We start from the raw sequence: 20,495 nt of genomic DNA, 5'->3' as shown, positions 1-20,495 counted from the left end.
CGGGTTCCTTCCTTTCAAGAAGACAATCAGTAATACACCATATGATTTGTTTATGTTATTAGGACTCCATTATGGCGGAGTCGCATGATCGAGAGACATGCCGAGCCACCTCGCTCGACGAGGTCTGTCTTTCGAGAAGAGGCTGCTCAAAGTGCGTAGTGTGGTTGGATCCTTTGATCCCGTTCCTGAGTGGATTTCGTTTCTGGACGATTGTGTTTGCCCTATTTTTGAACTTTCATTGGACTGGGTAGCATGTCTGCATTTATTTGTGATGTGTATCTAAATGTAACGTAACTGATTTTCGCATGACACTACTCATAATTCTATGCAATAAAGAGAAAAAAATCATGAGCCATTTCACTCTGTGAAGGTGGATAACCAACGAAGCTGTTTAGCACGTAGGCGCGTTGCTCCTCGGTAGTTCGGACTATACGCGGCCGCCCCATTGCGACGACAGAAGTGAAATTCAATATGAAGAATGGCAACTCGTCTTTCTGGTTCATTATATGCATTCGTGTGGACGACGAGAGCGCCGCCCCGAGAAGCTGGAAGAAACTACACACGCATGACGTTTCGACGGCACCGTCACCACGGGAGAGTGGAATGAAAGGGAACTAGATACGCAAGCGCTTGGAACGCCGACAAAGAGTAGGCGGTGCGAACGCAGACATGGTATCGGACATGGCCGACGCGGGTTGAACACTGGCAAAGCCTTTCTAGGCTCATGGTGAAGTTTCTGTCAGCAGACCTGACCGCCGGAATGGCCGCCGAAGCGTCACCACGCGATATGAAGACAGATTAAAGAATTAAAAATGATTGATAGGGACAGTTAGTGAATGTAACGTTATAATAGAGATTGGTAGAAGTTAATAATGACTAGTAATGACTAATAATGACTACTAATTATTTATAATGACTACTAATGACTCCGAAATGACCAATATGTCAACGACGTCTTGTAATGACCACAATTGATTAGAAATGACTAGAAATGTCTAGTAATTAGTAGTAGTGACTAAAATGGCTACTAATGACTTGTAATGACTACTAATTACTACGAAATGACCAGTATGTCTAACGACGGCTTGTAATGACCCCAACTGATTACAAAAATTGGAGGACGCTTAAGCTTTGCCTTCAAGAGTGGAACGCGATAGCATTATCGCACCCCGTTCGCACCGCCCACTCAAACGATCTACGCGAGCCAAACGTCGCGGTCGGCACGGACAGCCGGGCCGCGACGCGCCATGAAGGCGGACGCGATCATGGGGCGAGTGGCGCGTCACGTGTCGGGGCAGCACCGTACATTGCGAGGAGGGGGTCTTCTGTGTTTGCCGCAAGATGACTCTGCGTGTGCGCAGAGCGCAGAAGAAATGTAGCGGAAACGTACTGCGCTACTCGTGTAACTGCGACTTCTCTAATTTACATGCTCATAATTACCGATATACACCGCAGTGTAACTTTCTACGGCACGTTTCTAAGGCAACACCGCACTCACTAGAGGCGCTTTTGTCCCACTTTGAACCACCGAACTCGTGGCCACACTCCGGAGACCCTGGTTCGATTCCCACCCAGCCCATCTTGCAAGTTGTTCTTTATTTATGAAGTGCCTTCCGGGATTTATCGCTCACGGCCAACGCCGCCGACACCGACACCGGCTCTTCTGCGACACGAGCTCCTTAACGCTGTCGCGTTAATAACTGAAAATACTTACCAGTGAGCAGTAATGACTAATAATGACTATGAAATGACAAATATGTCTAACGACAACTTTCAACGACAACAATTGATTAGAAATTACTAAAATGCTTAGTAATGAATGAAATGACTACGAAATGACCAAAATGTCTAACGACAAATTGTAACGACTACAACTGATTCATCATCAGTCTGGTTACGCCCACTGCAGGGCAAAGGCCTCTCCCATACTTCTCCAACTACCCCGGTCATTTACTAATTGTGGCCATGTTGTTCCTGCAAACTTCTTAATCTCATCCGCCCACCTAACAATTCATTAGAAATGACTAAAGATGCTTAGTAATGACTGAAATGACTTGTAATGAGTACGATGACTATGATATGGCCAACATGTCTAACGACGGCTTGTAATGACTACAATTGATTACAACTGACTAAAAATGCTTAGTAGTGAGCAGTAATGACTACGAAATGACCAGTAAGTCTAACGACAACTTGCAACGACTATAATACATCAGAAATTAATAAAATACTTAGTAATGAGCAGACGATCACAGACGCCGGCACCACCCTCTTCAACCGGTCATATACTTTCACTGTTCTAGCTGGGCCCCATCGAACCCCTCTCCACTTATCACCCTCTCCACTCTTGTCAGTCAATTCGACAAGGAAATCTGCTCATGAAGGCAATGTTATTCGCTTTGAAAGCAAAAAAAAAGTGACCTCCTATAAACGAGGCGCGCATTTCATTAGGCTTTTCAAACAATGCTGCGAATTACCGCCCGATGCTTGCGTCGGTGGTTACGTAAATTTGGCGTCAGGAGATTGGAATAAAAATAGATTGGATCACTTTTACGTTATAGGGCCCAAGGTGCGTATATTGTCACGTAAAATAAAGCAACCACTACCAAGCACAAATCTAGAGGAAGACTTCATCGTTTTCCACCCTCAGTCCACTTCATTGTTCTCATCTGCCACAGCAGCGTCAAAGACCACCAGCTGGCCAGGGATAACAATACTGGCAAAATACGATGTTAATAAACTTGACAAAATTATTTGCTAATTTCATCATCAAAAGTACAAACAGTTGTATCGTCCGTCTGCAGAACACATTTTGTAGAAGGTAAGCAGTATGGAAAACCACCAATAAAAACAAGGAATTAGAGGAGACCCAGAACTGAATACGCCAGCGTTGCTTACTTTTGTCTGAAATGACTTCTGAAATGAAAAATTGCGGCCCCTTGCCGTGCCAGTAGCTGCGGAGTAGTTCCAAAGGTACCGTAAGCACTTCGCTTAGTAAAGACGATGTTGAGATTAATTGAATCGAAGGTCTTCGTGCAATCGATAAAGACTCTAAAAAGAATCTTTCCGAAGACTTGGCCGCTCCCGGACACTAGTCCTTCTCCGATCTCCGAGGCCACGGAAAAAATACCGACCCATGGGAACGTAGGTGTGCAGTGAGAAATGGCAGTTCGTGACAGCCGCCTTGCGCGAAGAATAGAGGCACCGAGCTCCGCCATTGGGAGCACGCGCTACCTTTCCGCATGACATGCTAGGCAGGATCATGGGACATTGCTCATTGCATCCCTCGCAGAGGGAGTAAACGGGAAACAAATTACACTATTACACTGAGTTTTTTTTGTGTTTCTCTTTCTTGATGTTGTCTAATGTGGCCCGCCCATTTGTAAGCTGAGACGCTTGTGCAAATGAAGATAAAGGACAATGAAGCCAACGAAAGCGTAAGGGAACTTAGCTCTGTTTAATAGAAATATACTGATATTGATGAAAAGAGAAATGAAAGTGGAGGAAAAGATAACGTGCCGTCGACGGGAGCCGAACCCACAGCCTCCGCATGGCGCTTGCAAAACTTTATCAATTGAGTTACGGCGGTGGCTGTCTCCCCATCCACTTTCCTGGATATTCCTGTACGTGCTGTAAGCCTAGCACCGAGAGCGTTATCCAACGCCACTCACGGCCAGGGCAACAGATGTGGAACATCCTGTAAACAGCAGCAGTGCCGGCCGTAGGTTCCCATGCGTCTTCTAAGTCAGTGCATAGCGAGTCTGTAGACCTTGGCATCATTTGTCCCTTGCGGTAGCGGGTTTATGAGTCAGTTTGCACTGCTCATAAGTTCACGTCCTATGCTCTACGTGACGTCTCTGGTTTACAGGATGTTCCGCCCCTTCCGCCATGGTACACAATGAGTGAGTGGCGCTGACTAACGCTCCGAGGGTTAATTTTTAGGCATACGAGGTGTGTTCAAAAAGTATCAAACCTTTGGTCAGCAGAAATACATTTATTGATTAGGAGGCACTAAACCTTAATCCGCTTCAAAATTGTCTCCTTGGTAATGCACATACTTCTCCCAAAACTCCCGCAATTGTTGGAAACAGTTCCTGGAACGTGTCTTTTCTAGTGGATATAAGCCGGGCCGTCGCATTCAGCATGGTGTCTTCTCTCGACTAAAGTTTTCCTTTCAGCGCCATTTTCAGCTTGGAAAATAGCCAAAAGTCACACGAAACCATGTCGAGTGAGTAGGGAGCCTGGAGAACTACAGGAATGTTGTGTTTGGCGAAGAAAATCTGAATCAGATGCCTAGAATGGGCGGGTGAAATATCATGATGGAGCTGCCAAGTTTTTGCTGCCCACAGATCCGGTCGTTTGCGCCGCACAACATCACGAAGACGACGGAGGACCTGCTCGTAGTATTCCTTTGTGATTGTTTGGCCTTGTGCTGCTCACTCATGATGCACCACCCCACGGGAGTCGAAGAAAATAGTCAACATGACGTTGACATTTCTGCAAACCTGCCATGCTTTTTTTTTGGCCTCGGGGATGTCGAATGTTTCACTGGGACCACTGCGTCTTCGTTTCCGGGTCATGCCCATAAACCCATGACCCATCGCCTGTGATCACGGTGTTCAGAAATTTGGGGTTGCTGCTTGCATTGCCCAACGGGTGCTGTGAGATTTCCAGATACAGTTGCTTCTGCTACATTGTTAGCAGTCTCGGTACGAATTTCGCGGCCACCTTCCTCATGCCCAAATCCTAGGTCAAAGTTGAATGTACTGATCCAAAGCTTACCCCTACCTCCTTCGCAAGTTTGGAGATGGATACCAGGGGAAGGAGACTAGCATCCTTTGCCACACAGCATGACCTTTACTGCCTCAACGATGATAGTCCGACATATTTACGAGGGCTTACATACAGCAGCTGCCTAGACTTGACTCTGGTTTCTCGGCATCTTGAAATAAACGTGCAATGGTTCCCAGACATCGAATAACATGGAAGCGACCATATTCCCACATACCTGAAGCTCAAGGGATATTTAAATACTCCTCCACGACTCTTCGGAGAATTGACTGGTCGGCGTTTCGGTCACACATGGAGAAAGTATGTCAGGAAGGGAACCAGTCTAGTCTGGAATACGAAATTCAAAAAGTCATGCAAGAGGCTAAGCGCGGTTTTCAGCCTTTCCCGAAATGGGAAGAATTTGAAGCCGAACTGCAACGACTACGAGCGATTCGCCGGCGGGCTGAAAGAAGATACAAGATAACTAAATCCATCTACGATCTCAGAGAGGCAAGGCGGTTTCAAAAGAAGATGCAAAGATTGATGCACTACATTCTCAAAGATGGAAACATTTCTGTGAGTCGTTGGATCCAGGTCAGCGCTTATCTCAGATACGGAGAACCGCGCGTGGACTTCGCGTATCGCTACAACAGTGTGTTCCTTTCAAATCTTTCGCTTTGCACCAAAGTCGCAGAGAAATTGACATTGCTGAAGAATTTTGCTCAAGACTTGCCAGCTTGCGACCCCAGCGCGCACTTAGACCATGGGCCACTCCTGTGCCTCGGGATTCCCGCATGGATGTAATGTTTTCGATGGAGCAGCTTGAAGCGGCGCTGGCAACTTGCAGGCGCTCTTCGTCCCTGGGACGGACGGCCTTACCTACGCAGCGCTCGCCAATCTTGGGCAGAAAGCACGACTGATGCCGCTAAACCACTACAACGAGTCTTGGCGCAACGGTTTGGTTCCACGTCAACGCAAATTCAGCCGCTCGGTTCCACTTCTCAAACCTGGTAAATCACCGTTAGATTTGTCATCGTACCGTCCCATCGCTATGGCCAGTTGCATAGGGAAAATAATGGGAAGGATGACTTTGGCGCACCTAAAATGGTACCTGGAAAATTACAACGTGTACCCAGATGCTATGACTGGCTTCTGGCGTGGGCGCTCATCAAATCGATAATGTCATCGATTTGGTCACGTTTGTTCAACATCAAAAACGTCTGAAATGACTCACTGCGGCATTATTCCTTGACATGAAAGGCGCCTATGATAATGTAGCACATTATGCCATTATAGAGGCTCTGATTGAAGCCGGAATCGGTGGCCGCACTCTTCAGTGGCTGTGCAGTTATTTGACCGACAGGCATTTCTTCGTGATGACCGAGGATGGCGCCAGGACTCAACACCAAACATTCTGTGCAGTACCGCAAGGCGGGGTGTTGATCCCGATGCTATTCAACCTAGTGCTCGTTGGCCTAGTCAGATGCTTGGCCAACACAGTTCAAGTATCAATATATGCTGACGACATCTGCATTTGAGCGTCTGCTGTAACACGACTGGAGGTACGAGCAAGGCTACAAAAGGCAGCTACGTTAGCAACACTCTACTTGCGAAAACAGAACTTAGAGCTGTCTTCAGAGAAATGCAGCATGGGTTCCGTAAAGGACTATCTACGATCACTCAATTAGTTGAATTGGTTCATGACACTTCACAAAAGATAAATTCCCGTGGACAGATGGACCTCATTTATTTGGATTTTGCCAAAGCATTCGATAGAGTTTCCCACTCCAAACTCTTGTTCAATATTAATACTGTGTTTGAGAATCCTAACCTCACAAAGTGGTTTACATCGTACTTACAGTGCCGTCAGCAGTACGTTCGAATAAACGCGCATAGGTCCAGTCTTCAACCGGTGTTATCCGGAGTACCTCAGGGAAGTGTCCTAGGTCCTCTTCTCTTTCTTATTTTCATTAATGACTTGACACATCACATTTCTGTTCCAATAAGACTATTCGCTGACGACTGTGTTGTTTATAATAATATAGAATCTTCCAGTGACCAAATGAAATTGCAATGCAACCTTGATAACAATATGAAATGGTGTTCTGACTGGCAAATGGTTATAAATCCAACTAAATCAGTAAGCATGTCTATTACAAGAAAAAAGAAGATCCTGCTATTTCCTTATAGTATACATGGCAACAAGCTTAAAAAGGTAGAGGAGCACAAATATTTGGGTTTATTATTTAGAAGTGACTTAAGCTGGAATAGGCATGTAGATGAAGTAAGTAAGAAGGCGAATAATGCGCTTTGGAGCCTAAGACGAAATTTACACACAGCAACCTCTGAAGTTAAAAACTTGGCCTGTCGAACACTGATCAGACCAATCATTGAGTACGCGAAAATTATCTGGGATCCTTACACAGAGAAAAACCGTAAGAAACTGGAAAGGATTCAGAGGTTAGCTTCTCGATTCATCTTCAACAAATATGGTCGACTTCACTCCCCTTCAAAACTATGTCAGCTTGCAAATCTTCCCAATTTAGAATTAAGGACTAAGTATGATAGGCTGAAGTTCCTGTTCCTTATTATTCATAATGAAATAAAAATTAATAGGACGAACTATCTTGAAATTTCTAATAACGAATCTTCTAGACATCGCCACAGCATGTATATTCCCCCTCCGGTAACCCATAATGACACATTTAAATATAGCTTCTTTCCAAGAACGATAAAAGAGTGGAACATGCTTCCCGATTTCGTAGTTCAGTCTACCTCTTTAAATAGTTTTCTGAGTAATTTGCATGCCATTATTTATTCCGAGAGCGTGGTCCGTTAATGATCTGACTTTCTGAATCATCTTATTTTATGATTTTGTTATTATCTGTGTATGTTGTTCTTATTTTACATGCCTCAAGGTACATTGACTGGTTTTTTTCTGCTTGCCCTATTACAATGTATATATGTAATGTAATTTCTTTTTGTACGTTGTATTCAGATGTATTGTACGCCCTGCCTGAATCAAATGTGTTGACGTTGCTTGTTTTATTATTTTTCTCCACTCCTGTAATGGTCCTAAAGAAAGGGCTGACAGTATCAATAAAGAAAGAAAGAAAGAAAGAAAGAAAGAAAGAAAATGCTGCCTTGTTACATTCACTCGGAAGGCAATGAAGCCTTACTCTGTAAGTGTCAATGGGCAAGCAGTTGCAAACGCACGGAAACACCGCTTTTTAGGGGTAATTATCGACCGCGACCTATCATAGAGCCCGCACGTTTCATACCTAAAGAGGAGGTTAGTGACAATAATACATCTCCTCAAATGTCTCGGCGGAAAGTCATGAGGCACATCGGTGCGGTCAATGCTGCAGCTTTATAACGCCTTGTTCCTTGGTTTCGCAAGATACAGCCTCTCTGTGCTTGGTAACACCTGCAAAACAAACCTGCGTGTACTCCAGGGACTACAAGCTCGAGCTCTTAGGACGTGTCTCGGTCTTCCGAAGTGTGCGTATACAGCAGCAACGATTGCCATAGCTCGGGATCACCCATATCAACGTACTTGGCAACCGACGCTCTCAGGGCGAATATTCGGCACGTTGCCCGACTACCTTCTCATCATCATGCTGCTTTACCCGCATAAAGGCCATACACAGCTTTCAGTCGTATAATTGTTTCCAATCGTACCTCGTTGCCATCGATCTACGGGCCTGCAGCAAGACCATCCTCACCTTCATAGTGCCTGCGCAAACCTGAAATACGCCTCACCATCCCAGGAATCACGAAGAAAGCTAACATGCCATCGTTGCCCTGAAGCAGGCCACATTAGGACTTTTATATGAGGTACACAGTGGCTGCGTACATGTCTACATCTATGGCTCAGTCACACCTACAAGTTCAGCTGCTGCTGTGGTGATACCAGCAAGATCCGTCAAAATACAGCTAAAAACGTCTCATGTATCATCAACGACAGCTGCTGAACTCGTAGCCCTGCGTGCGGCTATTCATTCCATTCAGAAGGAACCACCCCATTCATGGTCAATCTGTGATTCCAAGGCAGCCCTACAATGTGTTCTCTCAGCACTGCGCCATGGATCACATCAGCAGCTCGTCGCCGAGATCAGAGAAGTACACCATCGCATAGTTGACGAAGGACACGATATAATATATCAGCGGTTACCTAGTCACTGTGGCATACATGGCAATGAACGAGCGGATGCAGCTGCCCGATCTGTCCATGACGGTGTCAACTCCGTTGCCATTCCTCTTTCGAGTGCCGATGCAGCGTAAACACTTTCCGCACTTCCGCGTAACCTAACGTTAGCTCAATGAAATTCATCCGAGTTCACAAGTACACGCCTTCATACTCTGGACCCTAATTTACAGCTCCGTATTCTGCCCGACCTTCCACGACTTAACGGCACCCTTCTAGTCCGTCTATGGCTTGGAATAGCATTTTCAAATGCGTACTCCTTTCTTATGGGAATGTCTAACAGCCCACTTTGTGACTTCTGCGGGTGCAACTAAACAATTGCGCACCTTCTTTGTGAGTGCCCTCGTTTCAACCCGCAAAGAGCAGCCCTCACAGCCAGCCTATAGACCAACTGCACAAGCGCCCAATAACGGAAAACAACATCATTGGAAACTGGCCTACACGAACATCAGCGCGATCCTCTATGAAGGCGCTGCTGCGATACTTAAAAGACACAGGACATTGTGACAAATTGTGACTGCACACTGTGTGACGTAGCATTGGACGGTGACACTGCGTAACACTAGGAACGCCTTCGCAGACTGCGTGACAGTGCCCACAGAAACAGTTAGTGTATATCGTGTGTACGTGTGCGTGTGTATGTTTTTCATTTTTTATTCCTTTTCTCTCTCTTACCTATCGCATCCCTTTGCCCTTCCCCCGGTACAGGGTAGCCAACCGGAGATAATCTCTGGTTAACCTCCGTGTCTTTCCTCTGCTTCTCTCTCTCTCTGACTTTGATGCGACGGTCCTCCATAAAAAAGTCCGTACTTGCTCAATGACATTCTCATTTCGGCTTGTTGAGGGTATGCCTCAACACGGTTCGCTGCCCGCTGATGTGCGGCCATCTTTGAAGCGGTTGTACAGCTCTTTTATCCATGAGGTGCTCATGGCATCGTCCCCGAAAGCTCGATGAATCTTGCGAATGGTTTCCACTTGGGGATCGCCAAACTTTTGGCAAAATTAGATGCAATATCGCTGCTCATGTCGTTCCGTCATTTTAGAACTTACTGGAATCCGACAAGCGCTCACTACACGTCCTCCCTCATAGGCCGATTGCCAGCATATGACGCTCTCTGCAGGCGGAAAAAAATTCACGCATACGCACGAATGTCCACCTCCACATCTCCACCGAAGGAAGCCTTCCGCACTTCATTGGTTTAAGTGGGAAAAAAGAAGATTGAGTATTTTTGAACACACCTCGTACATAAATATCTGAGAAAGTGCACAGTTGCCGCCTTCGCTAAATTGGTAGAGCATCGCACCCGTCATGCTGCGCATGGTTTCGTCTCCAATCGGCGGGAAGTTCCGTTTTCATTCTTATCGAGGCGATAGCCTTAAGTGGCTGATGGGTCGAAAAATCCGTTGTTCGGCGCTAGCGAAAAATTGATCGACCGGCGTTGCGGCAACAACATTCAATGGCACCAAAATTGAAGGTGCCACCCACGACCGTGTGACTCGAACCCACGACCTTTGGTGGCAGTCGAACCCTCGACATTTGATGGGACTAAAATTAAATGGCACCCAAATTGATGGTGCCACCATTCATGGTCAAGCCCACGACGATTAGCGGCAGCCGAATCCAAGACCTCTGGTGTTAAGGCGAAGTTAATTAAGGCACAATTACTTAAAATAGAGTTAATTAAGGCACTTGAGCCCACGACCTTTGGTGGGAAACAACAAGTAATAGGAACTAACAACGCATTAGAATGAAAATGTCAAGTAATGTAATGAATGTTTCGTGAGCGCGCAGGCTTTCGCCTTCATCCTCTTAAGCTTATGCTAAAGAGACTGTCAACTTTGTCACTGACACTTTAATTAAAAACCAGTAATTTAGCCCTCTGCTCTTATATATTATATGTTTTGCTTCATTGTACGTTGGTTTTATCTGTTCGTAACTTACAATGATTCAAGCGCCTGCTTTCCTTATTCTTGTCGCTAATGTGTCTAAGAAACATGATGGCGCAGTGTTACGATGCCCTGCGACGTAGGACGTATGTCACCAAAGGCAGCGTTAGCGTTTGAATACACGCAACCGATAAGAAATCGCAATAAATTTGGTTGTTAGAGTCGGCAAATAACCCTGCCCTGTCTGACGGAGCAAGATATACTACGAATATACAGGGTGTTTCAGCGAACACTTCCAAAAATCTTTAAAAGTTGCCTGTGGCAGGTATCATAATTCTAGTTCATGAGCTGATCTACTCGAAGCGGTGGACAATACTTGGATAAATAATTGAGATGCAAAATCGACTGAATAAAAGTTCATTAATTAAGTTTTTAACGAATTACAATATGACCCATATCGCAATTTACAAATTATAGACGTGGAGTTCGCAAGGCGGACCCACTTGCAACGATTTCACAGGACGGCACCAGTTTCGAGATATAAATTCCCGAACTTTGCGGAGAAATGCATTGGCCTTCCAGTTAATTTGTTAACAAAATGTCATTCCATGCACTGAAGCACATAAGTAACTGGAACGCCAATGCATTTCTCCGTATAGTTCGGGAATTTATATCTCGAAACTGGTGCCGTCCTGAGAATTCGTTGCAAGTGGATCCGCCTTGCGAAGTCCACTGATAAAATTTGTAAATTGGAATATGGGTCATGAGATAATTAGCGAGAAGTTAATTAGTGAATTCTTGTTAATTGGTCAATTTTGCATTTTTATTTTTCGTGAAGTAGTGTCCGCCGCTTCGAGTAGACCGGCTCATAAACTAGAATTGAGCTATCTGCCACAGGAAACGTTTAAAAATTTTGTAAAGTGTTCGCTGAAACACCCTGTATTGAGAAGCCAACGTGTTCCGCATGTAGCAAACGATGCGATGTGAACGCGTATGCGTTACCACACATTGCGCGGCTGAAGAGGACTAACTTACGGAAGGTTGTAAATATTAATGAAATATAGGTAAAGACACTTACTTACTCGTATCAATGTGATTGAGATCTTTAGTGTGGCCTCTAGATTGTCATGAGCCCATTGAGAATCACAGGCTTCAATTGGCAGCAAATATGTGGATGGCTGTTTCCGTTCACGAAAGCAGTATACGCGATATGCAGTGTCAACAAAAAATGGGTAAAGAGCTAACGGCAAATATATTAGTTCAATAATGCATATTTGTGTCATTAGCAGCACCCTCTAGAAAATTAACCAAGAAATATTTTAGTGTTTAGAGATCAAAGAGCCTTCCTTTTGACGTAAAGCACACCGACAACTTTCGCGTCATGAATATGGCATGCGGCATGCTAAAAATCCAAAGGCACGGCTGGTGATCGAGGCTACAATACTCGTGTGGCAACGAATTGAAGCTTCCGTGCTTTAAAACTTGTGTGTCTAGAGCTCTATGCACTCTACTTGTACTTTGTTCTCCATGCCGACAGCTCAGCATACGGTGCACATATACTTCACGTGGCATTCTAGTGATCACCAGTATTCCACAAGAGCCACAGGTTCGTCGGACTGCACTGGGGTTGTGGCAGCAACGGGTTTACAGACGGCTCCGTGTGAAGACGCAGCGTATATGTAATGCACGTGTTCTTTTTGTACTATTCACGGCAGGAAATCTGGCCACGCAGCCACAATTGTTCATGAACTTCCAACTGTCTGAAAAAACTGCCGCTCTGCGTAACCGAATCGAGGGCACGTGGCCCATTCACTGCAGGTCACATGCTGCGATCTGCTGTGGTATCCGATTTTCGACCTACTGGAGGTGTTTCCGTAAGGTGTCGTCACAGTATGTCCTCTAGGACAAGAATAAATTTAGATCTTGCACGATTGCTGTGCACCGCTGGCTATCGCAGAAATGCTCTGATATCGTAGTGGCAATATTTGAGGCTATTTAATGTGTTATAGGAGACGTGATTGCTGTTAGCGCAAGCGAGAACAAGCCGCAGCAATGCCACCGTGAGTGACAAGCTAATGCCATTCGGCTGTTTCATGGCCTGGTATTCCCAGAAGGAACTCTATATCCGAGAACGATGGTGGCCGCCATGGGACAACCAGAGCGAACCTCGTACATAAGTCGCCCTTTATGCATAAGTGCCTTACACTTTCCCAGTTAACGTAATATGAGTGCACGCTCAGAATTTGCACCGTCTAGACAGCCTTAAACTTTACATTATTGTCATTCAATAGTTTATCGTATATTTAACGAAATAACTTTCCTACAGATGAAAGTAATGAGGAAATGGGCGAGAGGACGTCCCTCCGAACGCCTGGTTTACGCTCTGACTTCATTGTGGATAAACAGCGCACGGAAACGCGCGAACGAGGAAAAAACGACCAGACAATGTTGCCGTGTGCGTGTTTCCTTGCGCTCTTTTGCCGCAATGAATTGATACCCACTAGTTTTGCTTTCATTGCATATCTTCCTCTTTCATTCCTAGAGCTTGTTTGTGCCTTCCATATTTACAACACACTTGAGGTAGGCTGCTTGTACTTTTTGAATACATACATAGGCTGTCCCGCGTAACTTGGGCCAAATATTAAATATATGCAAATCCCACGTAGCCGGACGGAACCCAGGTAATGCTGTTTGCCGTCACTTGGAGATACTTAAATTATTTGTTATGCATTCTAATTACGTAATTCGTCTTAAATAATTAATTAACTTCTCAATTATTATACTTAGACTAAATGTTTCAATGATAACATTGTAGAGCGACATGAAAAAAACTCCCGATACCGCTTTCTGTTGTTCAATACGTGCAACATTAAAGCGGCTTTCCGAGCGTGAAAGGAGCCCGCGAATACACGCAAAATTGGCGCGCTACTGGCCGTTCGATTCGATGCACTTTGCGTGTGTTCGCGGGCTCCTTTCGGCTTGAAAAGCACTTTTATGTAGTACGTATTGAGCAAGAGAATGCTGTATCAGGAGTTTTTCATGTTGCTCTACAATTTTCTCATTGACACTCTTCATCTAATCATAATATTTCAGAAGTTCATTAATTATTTAGGACCAATTATGTAATTAGAATGAACAAAAATAATTTGAGTATCTCCAAGCGAGAGCAAACAGCATTACCTGGGTTCTGTCCAGCTACGTGGCATTTGCATATCTTTAATGTTTGGCTCAAGTTACATGAGACACCCAGTATATCTTTCTCGCGTTCTTGAAGCGGCCTCAAATAGCAAGGACAGCCGTACATATATAGATGCCCGTCTTTTTTATGCATCTATCCTTGTGGACGCTTATAGATACAGAATATCTTTCCGCAAGACCTCAAGTCCTGGCAACAATATTTATATCACATCTTTCTTTCCCCCCTCTCTCTCTCACTCTCCCTTCCCCGTGAATGTACGCTGCAAACCGGACACTCTAGCGCAACACTCAAAGCAGGATTTTTCACACGGTACAAACGCCGCCGCTAAATTGGTGGACCTCCCATTCGAAAGCGCCAAGTTTTGTGCTAGTCTTAAAGTGTAGTTTTAAAGAATAGCAACACCACGTACATGCCCGTTTTTTTTTCTTTCTTTCTTATGCCTGCTTCAAATGCCATTTTAGTTGAGGTATTTTAGTAATGTTTAAATGTCTATCTATGCAATTTTGCACATCGTCAATTTCTTTTCCACCCATTCTCTCGCCCTTTGTTCACAGCCAGTGCAAGAATTAACCAAGGAGAAACACAAAGAGTATACGCACAGATCCAGTCCACCAGAAATGCTGATGAAGTCGGAAGTCCAGAAATAGGAGAAAATGTAGTCATGGCTGCTGGGAAGGTAGTTATAGCTCAGCAGTGGGAAGGAAGATAGCGCGAGCAATGCCACGATCGCCACCCGACGTCTTCTCTTCAGAATCATGAGACCTTCGTTTGGGCCCTGCGAATCCAGAAATCCACGTGGTAGGAGTCAATTTCCAAGGCTTAGCTAATGGTAGTAACAGAATATATTAGAATCGCATTACTTAGGATGTTTTGTCAAAGTATCAGAAACTGTTAACAAAGAGACAAAAGACATACGATACTATACAGCTCGCTTTTGCTGAGTAAGTACGCTGCTGGCCTCCTCACTCACTTTACTCAATTTACCGTTACTGAATGCGCAGGTCGACCTCAGCGCACTCAGGGGTGGAATAGTGTTCCCAAATCATGTGCCTGCGCAGGCTAGGGGTACGCGGTGATGCCCACTTGGAGCACAAAAACCCGGGCCTGATTTCTCCGCCCGGGCCCGCCTTTTGAAGCCTAGGCCCGGCCTGGGCCCGTGCCTACGTCACCAAGCCCGGCCCGGTCCCGCGCCTGCATGAACAGGCCGCGGCGTGGGGCCGTTGGAGGAACTTTATGTGCACATGCCTCAAGGAAGGACGAGCAACAAAAAATGACAAAAATGTGTTTATTTTTTAACCCTAAAATATTCCAGCACCCTTGGCACATCTTTCCACCGAGTGACAAGCGCGTATGCGCAATGCATGGAGGAAGGAAACTGAGAAGAGGCCCTATCCCCTCCGCGCGCTAGGAGAAAAGTGTGGAGGAAATGACGTCTTAGGTTGTCCTCTTTCTTGCTCATTTTTTATTTCTTTGCCGTAGCGGCCACGCCTTTCGGGCCACAATGGCGGCTTTGTTTTGGTTCTGTGCGCTCACACGTGTTGCTCCGTAGGCTTCGTACCGTGGCAAAGGCGCCGTGCGGGCAGGTTTGCTTTGGTCTCCGTGTTTTGTTGCGCTGCGTTATCTCCACCGTGCTCTCCCCGATGTTGCCGTGGCCAGGTGGGACAGGAGGAACTAAAGTTCGTGAAATGAACGCGCACGCAACGCTGTACGCAATGTACCGCGCCACGGCAATGGCTACGGACGAAGGAATATCCGCGGGAAATATTGCCCTCTTTGGCGGAATCATGCTGACGTGCTAACGATTGTTTAGTATTGCTGCGGAGCGCGCGGGTCCGAGCAGCACGGTTGCGCGCAGCGCGGCGTGATTTCGCGAGAAATGTAAACAAGAGAGGAGAGCTGGCCCGATAGACGGAGCAATGCTATGAGCAACGCCAACTTCCGGTTTCACTTTAGCTTCACAAAGAGTGACGTCAGGGCCTCTCCTGAGTTTCCTTCCTCCATGGCGCAATGGAAGACATTTAAAAATGGCGTCAAACACGCCGCCCTCTGGCTTTGCCTACTGGCCGTGCAAGCTTGAATGATGTTTGGCGGTTCTCCACGCTCTTTCTTATATGGAAAGATCATGTGCTAACTTATGCCCATAAAGGAGAACTGCTGGCCTTTTCCGATCATTATCATTCGCATTGTCATCCACTTTTTCAGTGATCCGTTTCCCTCGCTTGGACAATTTCTCTGCGGGCACACTGATTACACGCTCGAGATAACCAACCACATTTAGTTTCGTATTTTCATCGTTAGCCGCCTCTGTGAAAAAAAAATGCGGTAAAAAATATGAAGCAGATACCACGCACATAATTGATGTTACGCCAAGTATTTTGCTGGTAGCAAACATTTTTTCAACTGCGGGAACACACGATCAGAGAGAGAGAGACCAGACAAAGACTGCGCCTGTCCTTGTCTGCTCTCTGCGATCGTTTGTTCACGCAGTTAAAAAAACGTTTGCTAATATGCTCCGCTCACCCCCCAACTGCTTCTAAGCGGCATTTTTCTGGTAGCTGGCTACCCAGCATCGTTTGCGATTGCGCCAAGCGTTACATGTCGGACCAACGTATTTGTGCGAGACGAACAGCTATGTGATTGACGCGAGCGTGTGTGTGCCGACGACGTGTGACGCCGACGGCATGATTTTTCACTCTGGCCCTTCAACGAGAGCTTACGACATTGCCGGCTGTTGGTTTCTACATAGGTACGGCATAGAGAAAGGATTCAACAAGAGTGGACACTCTTGTAGAGTCCAGCGGCCGCATTGACTGCAACGCACCGAGCCGCCGATATTAATACCTGAACCACACTTCTGGTTTCGGTTTTGGGCGCGCACGTTTTGAACGCTAGCTGGCACGCGTTACGCCTGCTGCGATGATCGAGGCGTTTCTTGTTTGCTTCTACAGCTCAATTGCGCGCGGTCTTCGTGCGAAATAGTTTTACTATTAAGCAAATATGATTGCGAACGACGAATATGTGCCACGTGCAATTTCATAAAGACGCAAGACGCCTTGTGAAACGAAATGTTTATTTTGCTCTACATAAATGCCCGTTGTGGGCTTTTTGTGCATTCATGCAACGCTGTGGCACCAGGTGAGAAGCAGTGGTTCCCGTACGAAGCTCCTCTGGACGACGTCAGCTGAAAAAAGTAAATTACAAGCCTGTGTTATTTTGGTGTTAACACATACGAATAATTCGCGTAGAGGCGAAACGTGCGAAAGAAGTGAATGGGCGGCATTACAAACAAAAGCAGTTCGCTTTTGCATACACGGCGTAGGAAATACCCGACTCATCCCAAACAATACCGTACATATCTAGAAAACATCGTACTTCCAAGCATTACCCTCTTCCCGGGCCTTACTTCCTGCACTTTATGAGCACGAATACATGGGCGACTGCGCGTTTCCAAAAGAACTTGGCTACAACAGACGCCATAGTACGCTACGAATACGCAGGTGCGGGCGCAACAGGCTGTCAACCAGACCATGCTGGACGCTCGCAGAATTCCTTCTACTCGCACTCAAGACATGCTTGGGTGCAAATCCTGCCTTCAGTCGTTCAAAAGAAAGAATTTTCGAGTTACAAGTTGCTGGTGTTCGAGCTCCTTGGCGTCATTATTTGCGCGTTCTGCAGGCGCAAGCAACACACTCTCGTGTTATCACTATTTGCGATTGCTCGTCGCCTTTTCTACAAGCGTGAGCACCAAAAGAAGGTAGAAGTTGTTGTGGGGCCATAAAAATTGTCCCAGTAAGATTCAGCACACGCCAAACTTGACTGTAATCACGGCCGAGCTGCTTTTCACTGCGTCATGAAATTAATTACAATCATGTTGTGGGTCAGAGAAAGCGTCACGAACTTGTCCCAGTAAGATTCAGTACACACGAAAAAACTGCGCCACAAGGCCGAACTGCTTTTCGCTAACTGCCTTACAACGCCAGGCGTGGCGAGCGTGCCTCACAAGTAACAAAAAGTACCGAAGCTACATTTCAACAACGTTGGGCGTCAAAGAAAGTGCCACAAGTTTTGTCTTGTACAATGCATTAAAGCGCGAAACTGCATACCTCGGCCGAGCTGCTTTTCGCCAACTGCGTCACAACGCCAGGCGCGGCGACTGCGCTTGAAAAGTACCCCAAAAAGTAACGAAATTCGTTACAATAATGTTGGGGTTCAGACAAAGCGCCAAAACTTGTCCCAGTAAAAGGCAGCACGCGCAAAACTGCGCTACAGCGTCCTGTGCGACCATCGTGACCAAAAACTACCGAAATAAGTTAAAATAATGTTGGGGCTCATAGAAAGCGTCACAGACATCTCCTGGTAAGAATCAATAACTAAATTTAACTTCGCCACGACGGCCAAGCTGTTTTTTGCTAACTGCATCACAAGTCTAGGCTCCATGCCGTAAGCCTAATTACTCTAAATGCGTCGCAGACTGTCAAACAAAATTTCTCACCTTGCCGTAGTCCAATAGTGCAGTGGTGCCGTGTCGAAGTGCAGAAGGAACGCAAGTATTTGCCGGGAGCCCAAAAAACCAGGCTAAATCCAAAAATAGAAAAACAGGCAGACTGGTCGCCGAACAGGCCAACGCTCAGATGCGCAACCGGTCTCGCTCTCTTCGGCGGCGTGCCTGACCAATGACGCATGCATCTGGCGCGTCATTCGCCTGTGTCTATAGGCAACGGAAGAAAAGTAAACCGAAAAGTATAATTTAATTTATACGCAGATATTTTTAGTTTTGCCGGGAAAGAATAAATAAAAATGACACAGTGTCTGTTAACTTTATTTCACATTGTTTGTTTTTTTCGATGCTCGCGGCAGCAAACGGTCGACATTAACACTAGGGTGACGTATTTCCTGTTGCCAGTTTTCGCCGAGTGTCCCCTCTTGTGGAAATCCTTTCTCTACGGGTACGGGACGAGCATTAGCGAGATAAACACAGATAGCGACGTCATCGGTGACTACGGGTTATATAATCGTACGTGCTATTAGCGTCAGAAGAAACGTGAACAGCGGAGCGCGTTGCCCAATCATAAGTGAAGGTATAGTGCGCGCCACCCGGTTGCCGTCATTGACAGGCACGCAAATCCGGCTTAGCCGCTCCGCGCGATCCCCCTATAGTGAGATATTTTCGCTTCTGTTTCTTACATTTCAAAGGGAGAAAATAAAAAGAAATGAAAACATGTAGAAGCTAAAATACTGCAGTTTACGCGAATATTGTCGCACAGTTTGTCGAAGCCCTAAGTGCTATCGGTGCGAACAGCAATGCACGTGGGGCAGTTTGCACCGTCATCATTAGAGATAGATTTGTTCATGTAAGTTTGCCGCTTGTGCGCCACATACATTCTTTCATTCGGCAGACTTGCGCAGCGCGGTGTCACTGGCAGCCGCGACGATGGCCGGCGTGGGCGGGCCGGGCGCGTTTGGCCGTTTGACTCCCAAACGCGCTTAGCCAAATCGGATGTGCGCGCCTGTCGCTGGTGACGACTGGGCGGCGCGCACTACACCTTCAGTTATGCCTGAGCCACGCGCTCCGCTGTTCACGTTGCATTTGGCGCCGATAGTACTTATGGCTATGTCATGCCGTGTAAAGACAACGATGAAACCTTAAAGCCTGTTCAACCTGGACCGCTCATGGAGGCGCTGCAGCATCGCACAGTTTCTACGCAGCGTTAGCTGATGCAAGAAAAGTACTGGGGAATGTGGGCCGATCCCGGAGACGGTATAGCCTGATACATCGTCTCATAGCGTGAGCTGTCACGATGGAAAAAATAAATAAATTATGAGGTTTTACGTGCCAGAACCACGATCTGATTATTGTTAGGAATGGCCGGCCGTGGTGGCAACGGGCCAGCTATTTCAGCCCGCTGCACGTGCTTCGACCGACCCGCGGTGGCGGCGCCCTTCAGAGAACGAGCGAGGACAGCGCTAACCAACCGTGAACTCCCTTTGGAGAACTGCGGACTACGTCCGCTCTGGAATTTAGAGGCGCCGGCTGGGGTCGGGCGTGACCAGCTGACTACGGGGACGCAGGACAATGGATACCACGACGACTGCGCTGCAAAGGTCGTCTGCCCTCGAGAGAGCACTGAAACCTGTGCGGCACGTGTGTGTGAGCCCTCCTCCTCCAAAAAGGCGTGTGGTCTGCGATGACGTCGAACGATGACGTCGAACGGAGTGCTTATAAGCAGCAATTGCCGGCTGCTAGGGTTGTGCTCGTCGTCGTGCTCTGTGCTCGAAATGTACTCGTGAGCTGTGTGCTCGTTTGCTGTATGCTTCGTCTCGCGGGCACCATTTGGGAGTCACGCTAGACTGTGTAAATGTATCCCATGTTCAACTGTAAATACTGTAAATAAACCCTGTTCACCTAGTTCCTCCCAAGTTCCTCTCTACGAC

At 46.4% G+C, this 20,495-nt stretch overlaps 1 protein-coding gene and 1 long non-coding RNA gene across 3 annotated transcripts in view; both read right to left on the bottom strand.

Moving 5' to 3' along the window:
• Positions 1-20,495, bottom strand: part of LOC126544261 (alpha-(1,3)-fucosyltransferase C) — a 125,906-nt gene that overhangs the window by 3,245 nt on the left and 102,166 nt on the right. For both annotated transcript variants that reach the window (XM_055062067.2, XM_050191518.2), the window contains exon 2: positions 14,663-14,838. In XM_055062067.2, the coding sequence (XP_054918042.1) occupies positions 14,663-14,820 (158 nt within the window). In that variant the 5' untranslated portion in view covers positions 14,821-14,838. The remainder of the gene's footprint in view (positions 1-14,662; positions 14,839-20,495) is intronic.
• Positions 16,992-18,708, bottom strand: LOC140215252 (uncharacterized). The gene is made up of 2 exons (XR_011892199.1): positions 18,556-18,708; positions 16,992-17,244 (listed from the first exon to the last, which is right to left on the bottom strand). It is a non-coding gene; the product is annotated as an uncharacterized lncRNA (long non-coding RNA).

This window comes from Dermacentor andersoni, chromosome 1 (genome assembly GCF_023375885.2).
Source record: "Dermacentor andersoni chromosome 1, qqDerAnde1_hic_scaffold, whole genome shotgun sequence".
NCBI lineage: Eukaryota > Metazoa > Arthropoda > Arachnida > Ixodida > Ixodidae > Dermacentor > Dermacentor andersoni.
Note: the sequence above shows the minus strand (reverse complement) of the source record. Positions and strands in the feature narration are given on the sequence as shown.